The sequence below is a fragment of the Tachypleus tridentatus genome, chromosome 10 (assembly GCF_004210375.1).
Source record: "Tachypleus tridentatus isolate NWPU-2018 chromosome 10, ASM421037v1, whole genome shotgun sequence".
NCBI lineage: Eukaryota > Metazoa > Arthropoda > Merostomata > Xiphosura > Limulidae > Tachypleus > Tachypleus tridentatus.
The window spans coordinates 73,270,476-73,292,185 of NC_134834.1; the positions used below are offsets into that span (position 1 = coordinate 73,270,476).

Sequence of the window (21,710 nt, forward strand, 5' to 3'; positions counted from 1 at the left end):
TAAGCCCCATGAACTTTGCCTCAGGGATCATTGGAAGCAAAACTTCACCAACATGGAGTTCAGGATCAGGGTGAATACCCTGTTGGTGGCAACAGTGCATGCAAACAGTTTTAGAGAGAGAAGGTAAAAATCTGTCTCAGATAGATTTTTATTTCAAGTGGGTTTCTCGTCATCAAGAAAAGGTAAAATAATTTGCTGTGATTTACTTCAACAAACGAGTGAGGGCAGTCTTCTGTAGCTGCCCTTAATAAACCTCATGCTCAACAGCTGACATGAGATGTGGAAGTTGTTGACATAGAGCTCATTTGCAATTTGCAATGGTAGGAGGAAGTTGTCCAGTGATGCCACTAATCTTTATACTAAGAAGCATGATACTCCAGCCTTGACAGACTCCAAGTTCCTGTTAGAAAGAACTGGAAAGTGTTTAACCCACACAAACTTGAAATGGTAGGAGGAAGTTGTCCAGTGATGCCACTAATCTTTATACTAAGAAGTATGACACTCAAAACATAGCCTTGACGGACTCCAAGTTCCTGTTAGAAAGAACTGGAAAGTGTTTAACCCACACAAACTTGAAATCACTGGTTCATTAAAAAATTTTTTTTAATAATATAAAAATGAAAAAATGGCCAAAAAAACCCATATTAGTGACATCTCACAAAATGTTATTCCTCCACATAGAATCATAAACCTTTTCAAGGTCAAAGAATACTGACACAAAATGCTGTTGCTTGAGAAAGGCTTCTCTGATAAGCATTTCATGTTGAATCAGGTGGTCCACAGTGGACTGCTATCATCAGAACCTACACTGTGTGAGCGGAAGGAGGTTGCCTGATTCGAGGAACCAAACAATACTAGCATTAACCATCCTCTCTAAGATCTTACAGAGACAGCTCAAAGTGACTGGGCAGTAGTTTGAAAGCATCTTGGGATCATTCCCAGGCTCAGAAGCAGGGAGGATAATAGCTCAGAGCCAAACATCAGGTAAAGCATTCTCCTGCCAGATCCCATTAAAAACAACCAGAAGAATAGCAATAGAGGCAAGAGATAGATGACACAGCATCTTCTAGTGAACATCATGAGGTCCAACAAATGTATTGCCAAACTGATGAAGAAAAAGCTTGAGCTCCACCACTGTAATGGGGCAATTATACTCATAGAGACAATCAGCCCAAAACGAAAGAGGTGATTGTTCTGTTCGAATCTTGATGGCTAAGAAGGTGGGGGATTAGACAGAAGTGCTCAATGCATGCTAAAAGCTTTTGCAAGAGTATCAGTGATGCTCTGGGCATTAGCAACTTCCTGATCATCAGAGAGCAAGATCAAAAGGGGGGGGAGCATAAATATACTGCCCATTGACCATCTGAATCTTGTCTCATATTACTTTGGAACTGGTGGTGGAAAATATGCTGGTTGTGAACTTAAACCAAGATTTCTTTTGGCTCTGACTTCTTATCAGCTGAGCATGTGCCATGCCCACTGGAAAATGAGAACGTTTGAAAGTGTGGGATATCTATGAAAGGTGTCCTAGGCCTGTTGTTGAACCTTCTGTGCCATGTGGCACACAGGATTCCACCACAGATGAGGAGTGGAAAACATGTTGAGGTTTTAAGAACAGATTGAGCAGCTGCTTGGACAATACATTCAGTTACTGCTGCCACACAGGTGGCTTACAGATGATGGCAGGATCAAGTTCTGAGAGAGCATTGAAAGAGGGCAAATTTGCCTGGTCCAGCTTCCACTATAGCAAGCAGTTTGAGTGGCATTGATCACAGCCAATCTCCTCCAAATTACAGGAAAATTATCACTGCCCCATGAGTCACTGTCAACCCCACAGGAGAAATGAGAGAAAAACTGACTGGGTGCATGAAAATAGGTATAAGAACCAGTACTGAAAAGAGACAGGTTATGATCCAAGAGTATACACTCTACACAATAATCCCTCCCATCAATATCAGTACCCTTCCTTAGGAGGTTTATGTCCATTAAAGCCCCCCAGGATTAAAAAGGGAGACAACAACTGTTCAATGAGAGCATCAAGATCTGATTGATCATAAGTCTCTCCAGGAAACAGGTGGAGAAAACAATGTATGTTGGCCTTTTTCTTATAACAAGGGAATCAAGCCCCTGATTTTAGTGCTGTAAATCTGTAGACAGACTGCTGTACCAGCAGGGGACAGAGAGAACAAATAGTGATGGTGTGACCCAAGAAAACATGGATGGTTACAGCATCCAAGGGTGTATTAAGGGGCAAAGACAGGGCAGGCAAATGCTGATCAACCAGCAATGCCACTCGTCCATCACAAAACCTGTGATTTTTGTACAAAGGAAAATGATGAAAGGTGACTGTATCAGCAGGTTTCAGAAATGTTTCCTTTAAGGCAAAACACACAGGACAATAAAAATCAATCAGTGCTTTGATGTCATCAAAATCAGAATGCAAACCTCAACAGTTTCAATATATTAAAGTGGCCATTTTTAATTATGTGAAGGAAACTGGACAGAGAGCCCTTCTGTTTTCAAATACATCATTCTTCTTTATTAAAAGGTCTATTGACCTCCATGAGTTGAGTGGGTGAATCTCTGTTGGTAGATGAAGATTCCAGTCACTTAGCACATGAATGAATAATTGGTCTGCATCTGGGGACGAAAGAAGATGGACTCAAGGAAATGCTAGAAGCTGGACCCAAAGGAAGTGGATCCAGGGAGCCACTGAAAGAAATGGTTGGGATGGAGATAGGTGTTGACATTGATTCGTAAACTCTCTTAACCACGGAGGGCAAAAGATTCTTCACATGGTTTGAAAACGACTTTATTGGAAGCACAGAGAGATATGTCTGCACTTCCATTGTAGAGGTGGAATGGAGTGCAGCAGCATACATTCAAGAAGAAATGGTGGCCAGTAATTTTCAAGCCTTGGGATAAGAAATGTTTTTAAATGTTGTACCTCTTTTTTCTCCACCCACCTGAGACAAGAACGAAAGTACGAGGGGTGAGAACCATTACAAGGTCTTTGCCATCACACGAGCACACATCAAGGAATCATAACATGATATCTTTAAGTGACCAAACCACTGATGCTGGAAACATATGAGAAGGTTTAGGACACCTTGCAATTTAGATAACCTGCCTTGATAGTGGCAGATGAACATTGGTTGGCAGCATAATTCCACCTTTGTGAGTGGAGATATGCTTCACTGCAGAAACTCCTTGGGTGGAGAAACCAGTGAAAATATTCGAGTCAGGGATGTTCTTCAAATCCCTCTCAACAATAACTCCTCATGACAAATTCAAAGTAGCATGAGAAGTAACCTCAATGAATATATCCCCAATGGCCTTTGAATGCAAGAGGAGATCACTGTGTTTTGGAATGGATGTTTCCACCAAGATATCCTCAGAACATAGCTTTTTGACTGGTTTAGGACAGACAGGAAGCCCCTCTAGTCCCTTCTGAATAAAAAAGGAAGACATTTGCTCTAAAGATTTGTCTGATAAAGAATGTAATATCAGAAAATGAGGTACAGATGTTGAAGAAGTTGAAGACTGGTGTTCAGAATATTCCAAGATGTGTTCATTCACCTATGGTCTGTTTTTTTTATTATTTTATTTTTATTTGGGGGATCCATAATGAAGAAAGAATATTTCAGTGCCCACTGACTCCACCCACCATGAAGCCCTATAAACAAAGTGATTGCAGCAATACCAGGATTTCCAGCACTATACCCAAACACCAGCATCAGACACAATGTCAACAACACCCATTGAGAAATCCAAATTAATACTCATTTGACATGTGGACCAGCCGTTTGACCCTGGGGGGACCACTGCAAGGCCACTTGTCTGCAAGAATTCAAGGCCAAAGTGGTGTGTTAGAATTGGACCTCACAACCACCAGGGTCCTCTCCTCCCCTACACAGGTCACTACACACAGCAAACACGTGGGTGAATGTTTAGCTCCCAGAGGAAGTAAATTGAAAGAACATAACCATCACTGGGATGTTCATTCATCACATACATAAATCCAAACCAAGGGGGTTGTCCTACTTGATAATTAAAGACTAAATTTTTATAAAGTACACATCTGTACAAATTATATTCATGAGTAAGAAACTAAATATAAGGTACAAACAACTGATATAACAAAATGTTTATAAATAATTTAATTAAATATAAAATACACCTGCTGTTTAGGTTGGTAATCTTACCAAGATAAAATGAAGCAACACGACCCACGCGCCACATTGCACTGGCAGCATAGGATTCACCATAGTCTCGCAACAAGATATAGAAGATATTGTTTTTGGACCCAGATCCTAATGTCCCCTTGTCCAGAGAACCAGCCAACAATTCACTATTTCTGATTAGTACAACTAAATAAAAACAAACAGAACATTTCTTGTTATTTCTGATTAGTACAACTAAATAAAAGCAAACAGAACATTTTATTTTCAAAAAGGTTTTAAAAACTAAATTATATATGAATCTTGTTTTCTCTTAAGCTGACTGTATTTAAATCTCAAAATAATTAACATTTATCTTTAATATTAAACCTGCATTAAATAAATTATTAGGAAGCATTTTCTATGTTACAACAACACAAACATATCAGAATGAGCATCTCAAATAAGACCGCATATCTTATTCTATTTTTTAACTCAATATTAGGAATACACACATCTTTCTCTTTTGAGATATTCCTTTTAAACGTTCCAAAGTTTACCATTGAAAGATTTGATAATAAGAAACCCAGGTGATGACAAAACCTCACGAAAATTTATGTATTTGTTACTATGTTAAATTAAAACTTGTAATAAAGGTTTCCTTATTAGTCATTCAAGCTGTCTCAAGTGTCAAGTTTCAGGGAAGTAAAGAATGGTCAAATCATCAATCATTTTGTTTTACTGTAAACAAAGATGGCATTAGGAGTTATCTATGAACGTGACAGCTAGAGTCAAAATTATTTGCAATTTGTAATTATTTGTAATTCCTTTATTTGATCTTTCACTAACTCCTTACTCTTTACGAGAGTTATTCCTGTATGTCATCTTACAACATATTGTTTTTTTGTCAGAAAGACACCAGTTTTATTTTTCATCAACAATGTACTTTTTGTAAAAAAAGCCTCCTACATTTAATCTTATACCAAACATTTATTCTAGTGCCTGTTTTATTTTTTTCCAACAACTTGCATTTATTTCATCTTCAACTGAAATCTTGCTTTTTGTATGATTAAACAGATCTTGTACCTTATTATTTTTTGTCTTTTACTTACATATGTGTTCATTTCAGTGAAACAAATATTAATCTAAATGTAATGTACAAAGCTAACTAAATAAGGTATTGTGAAATGAAGGCAATGAGGAGCAAAGTTGATTACTGAAAAGATGTCCGAGTTTGCTACAAATCTCTCAATTACTTTAAAGATATAGTACATCAATATTTATGTACAAAAAATATGATGTCATTCCCTAACCAATACTTAAAGTGTTTTCTATAAATACACATTATACACCAACTTTGCAAAGAAGCTGGAAACTGAAAAAGCTGGTATACTTACAGGAATCATTTACGCACATCTCTTCTCCAGATGTGTAAGCTTTTCCCTTTGTTCTCAAACTGGCTTTAATCGGACAGGCTTTATTTGGTTTTATTATCAGGCTAAAAATTTGTTTTCCAGTCCATAATACTACTGGCTACAATATTAAATGAAAACCATTTATTGCTAATGGCTACAATATTAACATATTAAAAACAACAATATACTAAATGAAATAATTTTTTTGCTATCAGCTACAATATTAATATATATATAACAACAGTTGCAAAATCTTAAACAACTACCACTTGTTGTTACTTGCTATAAGATTTATATATTGACAAAAATTACTAATACACAGGTTAAACTAAGAAGGAAAACAGCTGAAGGTGTACTGGAAGGGTATGTAAGATAGGATTTCTGTTCAAACTGTGAGCTTCCTTAAGAGTTTTCAACTAAGAATCAAAGAAAGAAATGAGTCATTTATATAAGTACACCACAAGTATACCTCAAAACTCTGGATTAAACTAAACTTAATGAATTGCCCTTCATAGTTCTGAATTGTCAACATGCACTTTAGTTTGGTTACTTGACTAACAGAGGTTCTTGTATTTCTTTATGTATTACAAAATACATAAAAAATGCTATGTCAGAGACTTTAAAAAGAGTGGCTGTTCACTCTAAGTTCAATGGACAATCATACAGCTCTAAACTGGGTTTTCATATAAGTGATATATTCCCATGGTTTTATGCAACTTAATTTTATCCAATACTTTAAATCAACCTTAGTCAAAATACAGATCCCACATAATAGTGGTGCCTATAGTTAAACAACTGTTGTTATAAGAACATTTTATTACAAACAGACAAGCCATTCTAAAGGCAAACACTTTATTAATAAATTAAAAAGCTATTACAGATCTAAGATAATGATATTAATAAATAAAAACGTAAATACATTCACAGATTATTACAAAATAACTGCTGAAAAATATGTTAATGTTTTTAACTTCCTGGTCAGTCAGATGTTCCAGCACTGATTCCATGTGCCACATCAGTAGAGAAACATAATAAAATGTTTGTTTGAATACTATTTCTTTCATGCTAGGGAATTATGTATTTTATAAACATTTTATGGCCATTTTGATAACTTTTAGTTAATTCATATATTCATTTTATTTTGCTATATACCCTAGACTATAACATACGTGGGGTGGTTATTTAATACTTCCCTGATAGCACACACTGACTTGCAATTTTTATATTAGGACTGCCATCTAATAAAGATGAACCCCATTTATCCATAGCAATAGTTTCACAGAATCCACAATTTGTCAAATGTTGTTTTATTATAGTGCATTTGTTAAGGAATACAATCTGCATTCGATGCACAATATCTGCAATGGATTACTTTAGCAAATTCAACATTCATTTGCCAGATGATCAGTCTGATAATTTTATGCATAAAATTATTTAGATGCTTTTCACACTAATTTTCATTATAGATGCAAGACACATTGAATATCTTTTTTTCCTGGAAAATGTCTGTCAGAATAGCAATGCATCATTGTAGATAAGCACAACTGGTATAAAAGCTATCATGCATATAATTGATTTCATTTGCTCTTCTATGGAAATAAAATAATTCTTGGTAATACAACACCTACAGCATCTTGTATCATCGAAACAATGCAAGCAAGATTGTGTCTTGTATCATATTCTCTACACATCTTTAGAAGAAGGTGAAGATACCACTAAATGAACCACATCATATGCTCCTCGTCATTTATTTGGTAAAATATGCATATTAAAACTGTTACTGTGCTTTATCTTTTCTTACTCTGTGATAAGCAGTTTCTGTACTGATTACAGAAGATACTTTTTTGTGATGTTGTAATAGTAGTGTTGGCAAGTCAAATCGTGACCACTGTTGTAGGAATTAATCACTCTAAAAACAAATTAATGTCTAATGCACTTTACAAGATTCTACAGCTATCTTTTCCCTCAGTCTGTGACTAGCAGTTAATAGCCACAGTTTCACTTTGTCACAGTCATAGTATATTTCATTTTCAACTGCTCACATGCCCTGATGACAGACATCTGTAAACTAAATCAAACAGATTGTCTCTGATTACAATATTCATGATAGCTGGGCATCTATAGCATGCCTTTCTGAAGGTCAAAGAGACTCTTATTCCTTGTAGCCCACTAACTGTAATACAACTACATTTATGATTTACATGTCTCACAAAATCAATGGATACACCACAAGAATAACCTATACAATTAAGTAAGTACTCAACAAATCTGTAAGGGGTTTCAATAAAGCAGTCATTCAATGAAAAAGAGTAGAATTATACCATGAAATATATATATTTGATGAAAAATAGGTTAAAAACCAATTTTAAAATACCTATATTTACTGTTCTGCTTTCATTGAGACTAAAGAGATATCTGGATTGACAGTATGGCAATTTAAAATAATCAAATCACTTTGTTATGCAATCTGATAAAACAATGTTCAATTTTTAAACAATTATCTGATCAAACATGATCTCACCTTCTGAATTGCAGGAGGTGGAAGATCAAGTTTGGTGTTGATGTCCTTTCCAGCCAAAATATAGGAAATGAGTTGACAGGCTTTACTTCTGTCTAGAAATGTGTCTTTCTGAGTAAGAAGGTAAGTGCCTAATGAAACAAAACAAATAGTACATAAACCAGCTCAGTAACTCACTTCATGTACTTTCATTTGGCTTAAAAATAACGTTTGGATATTTTAAGAACAAACTTCTCATTCTCCATTTAATAAGTAGCATAGGAGTATTTTTCATTCTGGAGTTACTAATTAGAAAGCTTTGGAAACACACAAATATATGGATTTCAAAATTTTTCTCACATTCTGTTAAATCTCCAAGTTTATTACTGAGATGACAGATTAATAAAACTATGTTTGGGACAGTTTTCATTAAATACCAATTAATATAATTTTGTTAATATTTTCAAAAAAAACAAACAGAGCAAACTGAGATGGCTCCTATCATATTAACAAAACATGAATATACTTTGAGAAAGACTCTGAATAACTTTACCAAAACTGAAATTAATTTTACTATTAGTAAAATTTTGGGTGTAAAATAGTAAAAGCAACTCCTGAAACATATTTCAACTAATTAGTGTGGCTGATAGAATAACACACCATACCAGTTATAAAGTCCTGTATTGCAGCAATAAGAGGTTCTCCATTTCTTGGTGTTATAAGGTTGGCTTTTGTCTGTAATATACCAATCACTAATTATTTCATACAATCACCACTAGCTCATCAATCTTTTATTATGTCTTATTCTATTATCTTCTATAAAATGTACTCTTAAAAATACTTTACCTGAAGTACATATTTTTTATCACTAATAAAATGAATAACTTACCCCCATAAGCACTAATGCTTCAGCTCTAGCTTCTTCAGTCTGGGGAAGATGAAGATTCATCTCATCTCCATCAAAATCTGCATTATAAGGTGTACAGACACATTCATTAAACCGAAATGTGCGATGTGGCATAACCTTGGCCTATAAGAAATGTTGAAATGAGTGCCTTAGTACTTTATATATATAAAATTATTCTGCAGTCTGTTAACATGAATACAGTCTTCCCACTTAAACACAGTTTATTTCAAATCAACCATTAACACTTTTGCATCATGCTGCTGTAAGTTGTGGAAGTCATATTGAGAGTTTCACTTGTGCAACAACACATATTGTATCTCTGAAATTTTTTAATGTACACTTTTAAAAACCGATCATAAGTATCTTCTACACAAAGAATGATGTAATTCTGTTATTTATACATAGTAGTTACTTGTATCCAAACTCTTAATAAATTGAGCGCAAGGTGATTTTCATTTCAAGTATAAAAATACTTTTTTTTCCATCTTATAGTTTTCATCCTTCATTTACATAATCTCTAGAGACCTAACACCATACCAAAAGTACTTTTTAAGGTAAATGTGCATCATTAATTTTTTATTATCTCTATTGTATCACTGATTAGCTGTCATCATCAACATGTAACGAAATGATTAAAATTAGGAAATATAAAAACAACTGGCATCATGTAATTGAAGATACAGAATACCAGAGTAGAGAAATTTCATAGCTCATTTGTCATGTGACAATACATCAAGTTTTAAGTAGTTTTTTTTAGTTTCCTTTGAAACAAAGAAATTAAAACTAAAATAACCTGAAACTTCAAATCCAAACACATTATACCATTAATTTCATTCATATACATCGATAGTAAAGGTGTTTAGTTAAATTCTGAATGTAACACAGTGACTTGTGTAAAAGTGTTTAAAGGGGTAACTTGTTTCAAAAGGGCCACTATTCATATTTCAAAATAAATATCAATAAAAATATCTTCACATAAAATAAAAGAAGAGTTTCAAATGATAGTATAAAATGTATTAATACCTTGGTATAAAAATAATTAGACAATATATAAAGTCTAGAGTTTAACAATGCATTTTAACACTAATACACTAAGCCTCACTCACTTGATGTGCCATTATACTAAGTTTGTGCAATGAAGGCTGTCTGTTAAACAGAACAACATCTCCATCCAGCATGTGACGTTCTACTGTATCTCCAAGCTGGAAAAAATATGTAATTCGTAACTTTTCATTGTCTCCTTATTACACAAATATTTTTAGAACTACTATCAATATCCAAGATATCCCCTTGACCTTTGATCACATAAAGCCAAATAACAGGGTCCTCACAACACAATATTAATATGAAAAATCAGACGGATCTAATGGTTTACTGCTAGAAAAAACATTCAGCTAGCAACTGACAATGAAGAACTGTATTTCAGTCACAAGAAATTAAAATTATTAACATTTCCACTTTATGTTATCTAAACATTATTTGCACCTATAATACTACAAAGGGAAATTGCTATTCTTAGAGAATATTTCTACTATTTACACATAAAAAATCTTCAAATTAAGATATTAGACAAAAATACATACTTTGAGCTCCTGTGCAATTTTTTGTCTGTTTCCATATTTCAAGAACCTAAATACAAAAAAATTATAAAAACGAGTACAAAATAATACAAATAATGATATTCTACAGAGTCAATTAACTTTAATACTGATAATAGAGAGTAAAACAAATACTTTTTAACCCACTTTCTTTTCTTACGGACAAGAGGACTGGGATAAATTATCAATCCAATATAAAGCAGCATGTTGTGAACAGGATAATACTAGGTTTAAAGTTATTATAAAATTGTTATCTGTACTCTGTATGTGTGTTTAAAGTATGTGTTCATAGTAATATATTGATAACCACAAATACATCATCAAATCAAATATAACTCCTAATTAAAGAAACTATTTGAACAGGAAGACTCAAAAATTAAAAACAGAAAAAATGATCATATACAAGTACCTGTTTTCTGTTTTTACCAACTTACTTTTTAAGACTAGACCCACGTTGTTTAATGAAATTGGCTCCTGGATGAGCATCACAACCATTTACAACCAGTTTTTTCATTAACTGAATGTTTGCCTTGGTAACCTATGAAATGAATTTAATTGTAACACAAGAGTAGATAAAAAAAATTCATGTTTGAATAACATATAAAATGTAATCAAATTTATCACTCAATTATTTTTTCAATCAGCATTTCTAAACTTTACACCCAATTGAATGTATCAAACACTTATTAATTACAGCTAAACTGTGATTTTGTCATTAGTAAGAATGTAAAAATGAAAATACATTGCACAATGCACTAATATTTCAAATTTGTTTTAAACAGAGCAGTAAACCTAGATTTTTATGCTGCCTTAAGTTTAACTGTATGATTGTAAAATACTGTTGCTAATGTCCTATGACACTATCTAAATGGTTGGATGAAAGTCAATTACAGTAAATAGTGCCTATACCATTTCTTTCTCATATTTCAGCAAATTTGATATGCCCTTTTACAAAGTATAAGGCCTTAACAGTACTGAGTATGGCAAATGTAATGTGGCTGAGATAATATAACATATACTTCTTTACTTTCACTCTAACTTCTTAGAATAAACTACCAACATGTAGTAATACTCTGGTGCAATATACAGCTCTTTAATTGTCTTTTCCTTCAACAAAGTTGCATTAGTCCTTTTCACGTTAACTGCTCTTTCATTGGTTCTTTCTTCAATAAAAAATAGGTCTCTGGTTGGTATTTTCTTGACCACAGTTGTATCAGAATTAACAAAGCTCTTTGGTAAGTACTTAAAAAACTTACATCATAATTCTTTAATTAATTGCTATTTTAAATCAAATATGTTCTGATACTTTCCAGAAAAGTAATCACAATAGCAAAATTCATTTCGTTACTGCTTTCTCCATCAAAATTCCAACAGTGCAATATTCATTTGTTCAAACAATGTATATAAAAAGTTCTTTTAAGTATTTTGTTGCCCCTAATATGTTATACACTAAGAAAACCAGAATATAAAGAAGCTATAGTATAAAATCACTGTCTAGAATACTAATATTAACAAACATTAAAAGTTAACATTTTCTAACACTGAAAATGTACTTCAGTAGCCACTTACCTCCACTTAGCAAAAGCTATATCAACCTTCATTTGCTCTTTAGGCATTAGTAAATCTTATGAGCATCACACCAGTCTTTTATATGCCCAAATTTTTTGCACCATTACAATAACATGTGACCACCCTCCACATCAGTGCAGATAGCTTCATCTACCACTACAGCACAACTTTCATTTTCAAAAACTCACAAACACAAACCCAAAAACATGGACAATGGTTTTGATTTATATTAAGTCCATTATTTGCATAGTTATCTAATATAGCTCACCAATAGTTATCTCAACCTTCATTTGCCTTCAAAGCATTAGTAAATTTTATGAATAACACACCAATCTTTTATACTCCTAAATTTTTTGCATCACTACAGCAACATGGACTGATCATGTGATCACCCTCTACCAATCTCATTGCATCCTCCATACTAGTGCAGACTGCTTTCTATACTGCTGCAGCACAATCCTCACTTTCAAGTACTGACATGTTCAAACCCCAAAACGTGGGCAATATTTTTCATTTATATTAAGTTCATTATTGTTTTATAGTGTTGATATGATTGTCTATATATATATAAAAATGCAGTTGTTTTACCCTGTACAGTTTACTCAACAAATAAACAATATATATGAAACAGGAAGAACTTCAACCCTTTTAATCATCAGTTGTTTCTTTCTCCACTGAACACTTTATCAAAGTTAGAGCAACAGGAATTTACACACACTCACAAAATACGTTTAATATTAACATACATACACTGTAAGCTTCCAAACATAATTACTGAAAAACAAATGTTACTGAATGAAATTAAACAGGCTGAAGCTTTTCTTGATTTGCATATAAGTAAATATGTATAAATACATAAAAATACATACAAAATATTGCACACAAACGTTTTCAAAACACTGAAAGAATAGCAGATGGTCAAAATAATTAGTAACGAGACATTTAATAACCTATGCTTATAGATCTAACTATTAATGGACTGATCTGTGGCCTAAAAGTACAAAAGGAAAACAAAATTAGCTTAATATCTTAAAGCTTTGAGCTTAATGATCAGTGAAGGTAAAAACTAGATACTCACTGTTCCAGAAAAAAAAAAGTGTGTGTGAGTAAAACAAATCAGTAAAATAGCTTTATAATACTCACTCTTTCAGGGTAAGTGAGGATCTTTGCTACATGTTCTGGTACACCCACCTACAACCATTGAATTTTATCATTTTAATAGCTGTCTCAGGAAAAAACAAACTTTGATATATCTTGCATCATAAAGAGCTTATTAATGAGGGACTGTCAAGAACATCATACTTTGTTTTTAAGTACATTAAAATAACTCCAAATGCCTTTCTGTTAGAAATAAACCTCACAAAATTTATAATTTTACACAAACAATTATTCGTTTCTGCTGCAAATAAATTTTGTTAATTCACAACAAACCAAATAAAAGTAGAGTAATTAATTTTATAGTCTAATTTGTAGCCAGTATTCTCAGATTACTTAAGAAGTTATTCAAACAACATTCTTTTCCATGATTTATATTTATATAATTTCATGAAAATGATAGTATTCTTCAGTTACACGACAAATTATTTATCACAATGCTATCATTTTGTCTTAAAATTTTAGAACCGATAATAACAATAAAAAATTGAGATTAGTTTTGGTTATATTTGTTAATATACTTCCTTTATGTTATAGATCTTACTACAAAGTTACACATTTCAGTATGCAGCATCACAAATCTTAATTTAACATAAGGATACATTTCAGCATACAGCATTACAAACCTTATATTAACACAACAAAATGGTTTTCAAAAAATAGTGTTATACTTATCATATTAATATAAATCTACACATTTTACTAAACAGGTTTATTATTAACATGAAGTTACATATTTCAAAACAGAATACTCTGTTATTTATGTACAAGTTTTTACCTCATCGATTTGTAAATTTGGATCTGGAGAAATTACTGTTCTTCCTGAAAAATCTACACGTTTTCCAGAGAGATTTCCACGAAAACGTCCATGTTTTCCCTTCAGTCTCTGAACAAATCCTCTTGTAGGCTTCTTAGGCTATAAACCAAATCATAAGTACTGTAACAGTTTAAGTAAGTATTGTGCTAATGATAAAATTAAAAAAATATTAAATCAATACTGTCTGTTTTTAGTGTTGTTGTTTTTAATATACTTTACACAGTGATTTTGCTAGGTTTTCATGATACAAGTGGAGTTAAATTTTCCCAGTACACCCAATGTTAAATCTCATGGAGTACTTGATCATGTTTTCATGATAGAACAGTGCTAAGCATTTCATGAGCACATGGTGCTAAGTTTTTTTATGAGACATGCATTGCTATCTATTATGTGGTACATCCTGTAACAAATTTTTTACAGGATGCTTCAAACAATTCTAAGTTTTTTTTATAGGAAATGCAGTGCTAATTTTGTATGATATATACAATTGTAATTTTTATATGATGTTCACAGTGCTAATTCTTGCATTATTAACAATGTAATGTTGTACACTTACAACCTTTCAGTATGCAGTATAGCATAACTTATGTTAACACAAAACTACAAATTTCACTACACAAAATATTTTTCAATTCTTTTAAAGAAAAAAATGTAATGAACAACATTTTGTTTTGTTTCCTTACATTTGCACAGTATAGTAGTCTTACACAGCACTTTTTTTTCTACACATGGCTCTAAGTAGTACTTTTGTTTGTAAATGTTAATCATTTTATCTTTTATTTACCTATTTTATATTTTGTATTTCAATAGGTACCAAGAAAGTATTATTTACAGCATCAAATGTCTTTTTTTGTACTTAATAAAACTGTAAATAAAAAATGTCTATAAACAAATTCCACCTAAAATGTTTACCTGCATGTTCAATGGAATCCCAGATGTCTCACTATTTATGTATAAAGCACACTGAAGTTGGAGGAAATCCCAGTCTTCCTGTGACATATCAGAAACTTTTAAGTTTATACTTGGAAGTACATACATACATAAGTTGAATTGTAACTGCACCTAAACTAAAAACCTTTCAAAATGGGGATTCAGTGTTGTGAGAGCTCAGTATCTCTAATTGTTGAAGTATTCTGCTACTATTAAAACTAAACCACAAGTTTTCAATGTTACCTTATGATTAGCTGATATTACTAGGCCGAAACAAAGTTTTTTTAACATTTGTTATCAAAAGTTCTTCTGAAGCCAGAAAAATGATATCATAAAATCTCAAGCATTATCTTAAGTCAATTTCCTCTTTCTTGATAAACCAAAATTAAATATTACAACAAATATCAGGCAGTTCCTCTCTCTTTTTAATTCATGTAAATTCAGAAACATAATATATTACTGTGTCATGTATTTTTGCAGTATATTAGGTATGAGAATGCAATAGTTTCCTGCACAGAGTTCTCAAACTTACCATTATCATCTGCATCTTTGCCCCTGATGCCCGATGCTTCTGGATTACATCATTCAGAAATATTATTTCTGTTAATTTCATAGTAAGGTCATCTTCATTTCTGTCAATCCATCAACAGACAAGTAATACAGATTTAACAATAGACATTTCAAAATTACACTTAGAAGTTTAACATTCTGATTACACAGATACTTACTCACTAATCATAATTAACATGTTAAATCCCAAAGTCCTATTTAATGAATTGTGCTTTGGCTTAACTTCATTTTCATAACAAATAGTACTTTTTTTGCTAGATTTAGGGTTATTAAGTATAAGGTATAATTATGTTGTTTTTATTTCAAAAACAATTTAGGGTTATTAAGTATAAGGTATAATTATGTTGTTTTTTATTTCAAAAAATTAGTGACATGGGCCTCTATGAAAGTCCATTTAATTCCAGAACCATGTCACTCATATTATTTTTGTTCTAACAAGAGGTATGTTTTAATTTTGTAATAAATAACCCATTTGAGAAATTAAAAAAATATTTTTGACAATAATTTACAATTTGAAGGTTTTGTAATACACATTTCCATATCACATTTGGTATTGTGATATAATAGACATGTATAAAAGTAAGTGTTCTTCTGCCTGAATACTATTTTAAAACCATAATAAAAGGTTTGGGAATAACCTTTGCGAACCAGGCTCAAATAGCTACATACAAATTTAAAGTACTGTGAATCACATTTGCAAGACATCAATTTAACAAAATAAAATACTGTAGATCACTCATATGTGAGTGACACTGTACATTACAGTAAAACCACATCACTCATGTATGAGCAATGTGAGAGCAAATGTTTTAAGTATGAAACTTCTTCTAATAACTTTATTAAAAATTCAACATCAGAAACATTGACTTTTAAAATTAGTATCTTTGATGTCTTATGAAAAGAAGTCGAGTATGAATTTCAAGAAAACACCTGAGTATAAGTTACTACTTTTGACAAATTCAATGAGAAATTTGAATTATCTAAATTAACATACTAGTGAAAGAGTACATATTGGCCATCCTGTGCCAACCACATAGATTAAACCTGTAGCTTACCACTTAGCCAACAGGATATACCAGAAAGTATCAGAAGAAACTGAGTTATCACAAAAGTTACAATATCTCAAAACTGTTACTGATTGATTAAAAGAAATTACACCATGGTTCACACTTAGTAAATAAAGTTTACAATGGTAATGAATTTAAATATTAGAAAGAACTATATTTTTAGAATTTTCAGAAGTTTTTTTATTGGTTGTACATGGTAAAAGTTGGGTTTATTTTATTCACTACATTTCACCAGTGAAAGATACTGTGTATCTTTGATGAAACACTGTGTACAACGAATAAAAAAACACTTCTGAAATATGGGAACTTCAAAGATTTAGTGTATTCAGTATAAAACACACTGCTCATAGGAAATGATGGTTTAGTAACAAATTAGAATCCAAAAAGCTGATTCATGTAGCACAGAAATTTCTATAATTTCAAACACCATTCACTTATTGAGCATTTATAACAAAATAAAGAAAAATTATTTCTGTTGTAAGTTTTCTAAAAGAAATTAAATTTGCTTATACATTAATAACAAACATATAAAAATATACAGTGGCTCAATCTAATTAGTTTTATTTTCTTTCTGTTTTTGGCTATTATATTATGGAAACTCAGAGAATTCTTAAAATAAAATGAGAATAGCTAAATACAGTCTTGTGAAGTAACACTTTCCATATCACATGAGGTCAGTCAAAGTAACCATAAGAGTTTCCATACTATAATTTTTAATATGTTCTGTGTATCTTTGTGAAATTTGGAAAGCTTTAAGTAAGCAATACAAGATATTTGTGCATAAAATCATATTTTCTGACTAGTCGTTTTGCTATAGTGGCTTGAGGGCATGTCATCACACAGGTAGAGTTATATTAAAAATGTTAATGGACTACTGTTTATGAATGTACGTCAATAAATTTGGTATCAAATTGCATATTATAATTCAAATTTTAATATCATAAATTTGTAATTTTTAAGTTAAAATTAAATATTTATTTAGTACTAAAGATATAGCCATGAAAATATGGATTCAGAGTATTGATTCTTTTGAGTCCAAGGTGACTTTCAAGTTACAACTGAAAACAACTTTTTCACATAAAAAAACTTTAAATTTCATTTTAACTTATCTCTAAAACCTAAATAAATATGAAACATCTTTCTTCAGTAAACTTTCACATTTTACCTGCTATTTTCTCTATCTTAACTCTATACAGACTCTGTTCATTTGACCAACCTTTTAACCACTATGCAAAATAAACCTAAATTACTTTCATCTGTGTATACTTAATTAGTTTTACTGCCCATTTATCCACATTTAACAAATAATCCTGCCACACAAGTTGTAAATCACTTAGTGAAAGCATAGCTTATCGCAACTTATTAAATTATGTAGCACATGACCTGCTTGTGAGCATACCTCATGAATAACTTTTATTAATTTTTGTTATCTTTACTAATCTAACCAAACAAGTTTCTAATTTTTCCTTTATGATGATAAAAAAGACTGAAAAAAAAAGAAATACAGTACTTACCTTTGACTTTTTGTTTTTTGCTGTTGGTTGTCAATGAAATTTAAGGCTACTTTTTTTTTTTCAGTAACATGCACAATGTCCTAAAGCTATCATAATTCAACTGGCTTTTTACTGTGACATAAAAGCTTTAAAATGATTTCCAAAGCTTCTTGATCTACATTTCACAAGAGAAACTTTCAAACTGAAGAAATAGACAAAACTCTGTACTAAAAACAATGTAATACACCATTTCATTTAATAGATTAAAACTAATGTAAGAACTATTGGCAATTTGGGTAAGAGTGAATGTGACTGGTGGGCATGGCAAGTGAATCTAATTTTATAGTTTATGACTACATGAACAAAGAATGTTAAAGGCTATTAAAATAGGACTTTGCTTAGTAACATCTATATTATAATAAGCAATTTATGTTAAATTTTGTACTTCAGATAGGAATGGTAAATAAATTAGAGAAGACCTGAATAAAAAAAGCCATGATTCTCATACTACAAGAAACAAATGATTCTTTGAAATATTTCCTTGTACAATTACGAGCTTATGACTCATATAACATTAAAATTTGATTTGCTATGTTTGATGCCAATTTTATTCACATGTGTATGTAATAAAGTAGCTCGATTAAATTTTGAATGTAACTAAAACTTTGTGACATGTGCACTTTGACAGTGAGAGGATTAAATACCTGAGTCAATATTCAGTTCTGATTATGTAAATTTCAATAAATATATGTAACCTTATACTCCAAACTACACGTTTTTAATCACCAGTACTGACAAAATAATAAGTTCTCATTTACACAAGAAAAAAACAAATAAATTTTCATTTCAAATAATTGTATAAGGTAACTGGAATAAATACTATTCATATACACGAGCTTACGTTCCAGATTTCAGATCAGACACAACAGATGGCCTGATGCAGAGAGGAGGAGCAGCTATTTTAGTTAGGATTAAATCCTCAGGACGACTACTTTCTGGATTCATCAGCAGTAGAGGTATATCCTAAAACATTTAACAGACAAACTTAAACAAATGATCAATGAATACAAACCAAATACTACTGAAATAATAAAGGTTTTTATCTTAAAAGAAATAAAACAGCTTTTTGTTTCAGTTACTTCAATGTAAATAATATAAAAATTCCACTGTGAGTCACTAATGTAGCAGTTAATGGTAAAATATATACTTTTGCCCTATTTTCACTCACAATAATAGTATTTTACAGTTTAATATACATTATATTAAAACATTTCATCTCATTTACATTAAGCATTCTACATTTGAGCAAAAAGCATTAAACAGATAATTATAAATCTATCACAACAGACTACAATAAATTTTGCTTGTACTGTTGGAGCAACAAGTCTCATTTGTTCATTATAAATTCCAGCAAACAAAAATCTTTTCACTGCTTCAACAGTCAGGCAAAATTTTACATCACAAATCAGATTTATCTTGTACTCTCACATGTTTTTTCTGCTTCACAGTCAGGTAACATTTTACATCATAAATTAAATTAATAGTGTATCCTCACATTTCTTCACTTCTTAATATTTTTCACAGTAACCTCTAAGCTATATATGACAAAACTCATCTATCTATCCATATATAAGCTACCATTTTTTAGTAATATTCAAACTGCCTCAGTGGTCAGAGCTCCTGAACTTCAAGCAGAAAACTCCTATTCAAATGCAAAGACATAAATGAAATGAAACATGTACATAAAAAAAAATTCCCACATTTCTCATTTGATTTCTTTATTCACCCATAAAAAAGCTCTGAGTATTCGATATTTTCAGAAAGCACAAATTATAGCTTAAATCACTTTGTATGCTCTATGGTGTCATAAATAATTTTTAATCTACTGCATACAACTTTATATAAATAGTAACTACTAATATAATATACTTTATCTGAGTTGCAACAGGTTCCGTAGAAATGAGGTGTCCCATAAGACCACTTAAAGGCAAACCATGTGGTATTATTGTACTATGCTGGACCATCACTCCAGAACTACCATGAGTAAATCATAAAGGGATTCTTCCTCTCCCTTCCAATCAGTGGATTGTATAAATCAGGATGAGTTTACTTTTAAAAATTTAAAAGTTGATTCACCTATTGCATTGTTTTCAGATCATTGTCATCCCCTATGTATTCTACTAGTGAAACAAGGGGGTCCTTACCACTCTCAGTTTCTAGTCACCAGGGGAAGGGGAGTAGACAGAAGTTATTCCTTCAGAACGTTTGAATGATTTTCTTCCCTCTTAGGGAAATGGGTGAAGTTCGGAGTCTTCTATATAGGGCTCTTGATGGGATTTTTTTTCCCAAGATGTCAGTAGGAGTGACATCAGCCTACATGGAAGCCTACTTTTAAAGCTGGATAAGATTTGATGCTTGACTACCTGGTTGGCTTCAATGTATCCCATCCTTTTCATCAATATTTTTTCAGTATATTGTTCATGGAAAAGGTCCATTGTTTCCTTATAATTCTTAATACAGAGTGGTCATATCCTGGATCCTTGCTTAAGCAGTTTATTCTACATCCTCCCCATAATTCCAAAAGCAAGTGGAATTTACCTTGCCCATTGCCCATACAGTTAGGAAGTGAGGATGAGTGTTCAAAATTCCAGATCGAATGAGTTCTCTTTCATCGGCTCAAGTACAGCATACAGAATCCCATAATTCTGAGTTTGGAGTGTTGCTTTCCAACATCAAGTTGAAGAGAGGGTTTGTTCATTTCAGTGTTGTTTAGCCTTCTCTCATGATTCCAGTGGCTTGAAACACATTACAAAACTATTAGATGTTGGGATCCACTCACAAATGTATATATTTTAGTCTAAATTCTCCAACCAAAAATGTGATATATTTGTGGCAAGAAATAAAATTGTGGACATCAATCTTGTTAGCTAGTATCATAAATTTGATACATATTGACATTCAGTTAACTTCTAAGTTGAAATTCCAATTTCCAGTTATTTGAAGTCATAACATATAACATACAAAATATAATAAATTGGAAACTCATTCGAAATAAATTATAATATGAAACATGATTCATGTTAAATTCCACCCACACTGCACGAGTTAGTGAATAGTATACTTGTTCTGAATATCTTGCAGTTTCCCCACTATGGTGCTAATCTTCTTCTACTTTTAACATGCCCATGATCTACACAGACATATTCTACATAAATAATGACATCACCAACCCCTCCACCTTGTCAATGTGAAATTCTAGATGTGGTATGAGAGGAGGTAAGTATGTGTTGGATGTTAGCATAAGTTGAAATTATATTCCAATAATACTTACCTCCAGTCACACTCTCCAGAACTTCCCCTCCATTAAGAACCTGTGTTAAAGACTGAGAATTGGATCAGTCTGAAAAAGTAATAATAGTATCTGAAGGAGGTACTTATATACAATACCAGGATAGAGAGTACATTGATGTATGTGGAGAGTTTCACAAGACAAATATGACAAATATTTAATCTTTTATAAGAGCTTATTACT

The 21,710-nt window shown here is 31.8% G+C and overlaps 1 protein-coding gene across 6 annotated transcripts in view; it reads right to left on the reverse strand.

The window, feature by feature from the left end:
• Positions 1 to 21,710, reverse strand: part of Polr3A (RNA polymerase III subunit A) — a 72,107-nt gene that overhangs the window by 39,806 nt on the left and 10,591 nt on the right. For 5 of the 6 annotated variants that reach the window (XM_076462087.1, XM_076462091.1, XM_076462089.1 and 2 more), the window contains exons 8-20: positions 19,080 to 19,201; positions 15,581 to 15,680; positions 15,031 to 15,108; positions 14,080 to 14,217; positions 13,290 to 13,337; positions 11,012 to 11,115; positions 10,563 to 10,608; positions 10,086 to 10,181; positions 8,962 to 9,102; positions 8,738 to 8,807; positions 8,097 to 8,224; positions 5,558 to 5,693; positions 4,206 to 4,370 (exon numbers count right to left, since the gene is read on the reverse strand). In XM_076462087.1, the coding sequence (XP_076318202.1) occupies positions 4,206 to 4,370; positions 5,558 to 5,693; positions 8,097 to 8,224; positions 8,738 to 8,807; positions 8,962 to 9,102; positions 10,086 to 10,181; positions 10,563 to 10,608; positions 11,012 to 11,115; positions 13,290 to 13,337; positions 14,080 to 14,217; positions 15,031 to 15,108; positions 15,581 to 15,680; positions 19,080 to 19,201 (1,372 nt within the window). Of the gene's footprint in view, positions 1 to 4,205; positions 4,371 to 5,557; positions 5,694 to 8,096; positions 8,225 to 8,737; positions 8,808 to 8,961; positions 9,103 to 10,085; positions 10,182 to 10,562; positions 10,609 to 11,011; positions 11,116 to 13,289; positions 13,338 to 14,079; positions 14,218 to 15,030; positions 15,109 to 15,580; positions 15,681 to 19,079; positions 19,202 to 21,509; positions 21,579 to 21,710 lie in introns of all 6 variants that reach the window. The other variant, XM_076462093.1, reaches the window with a different exon arrangement.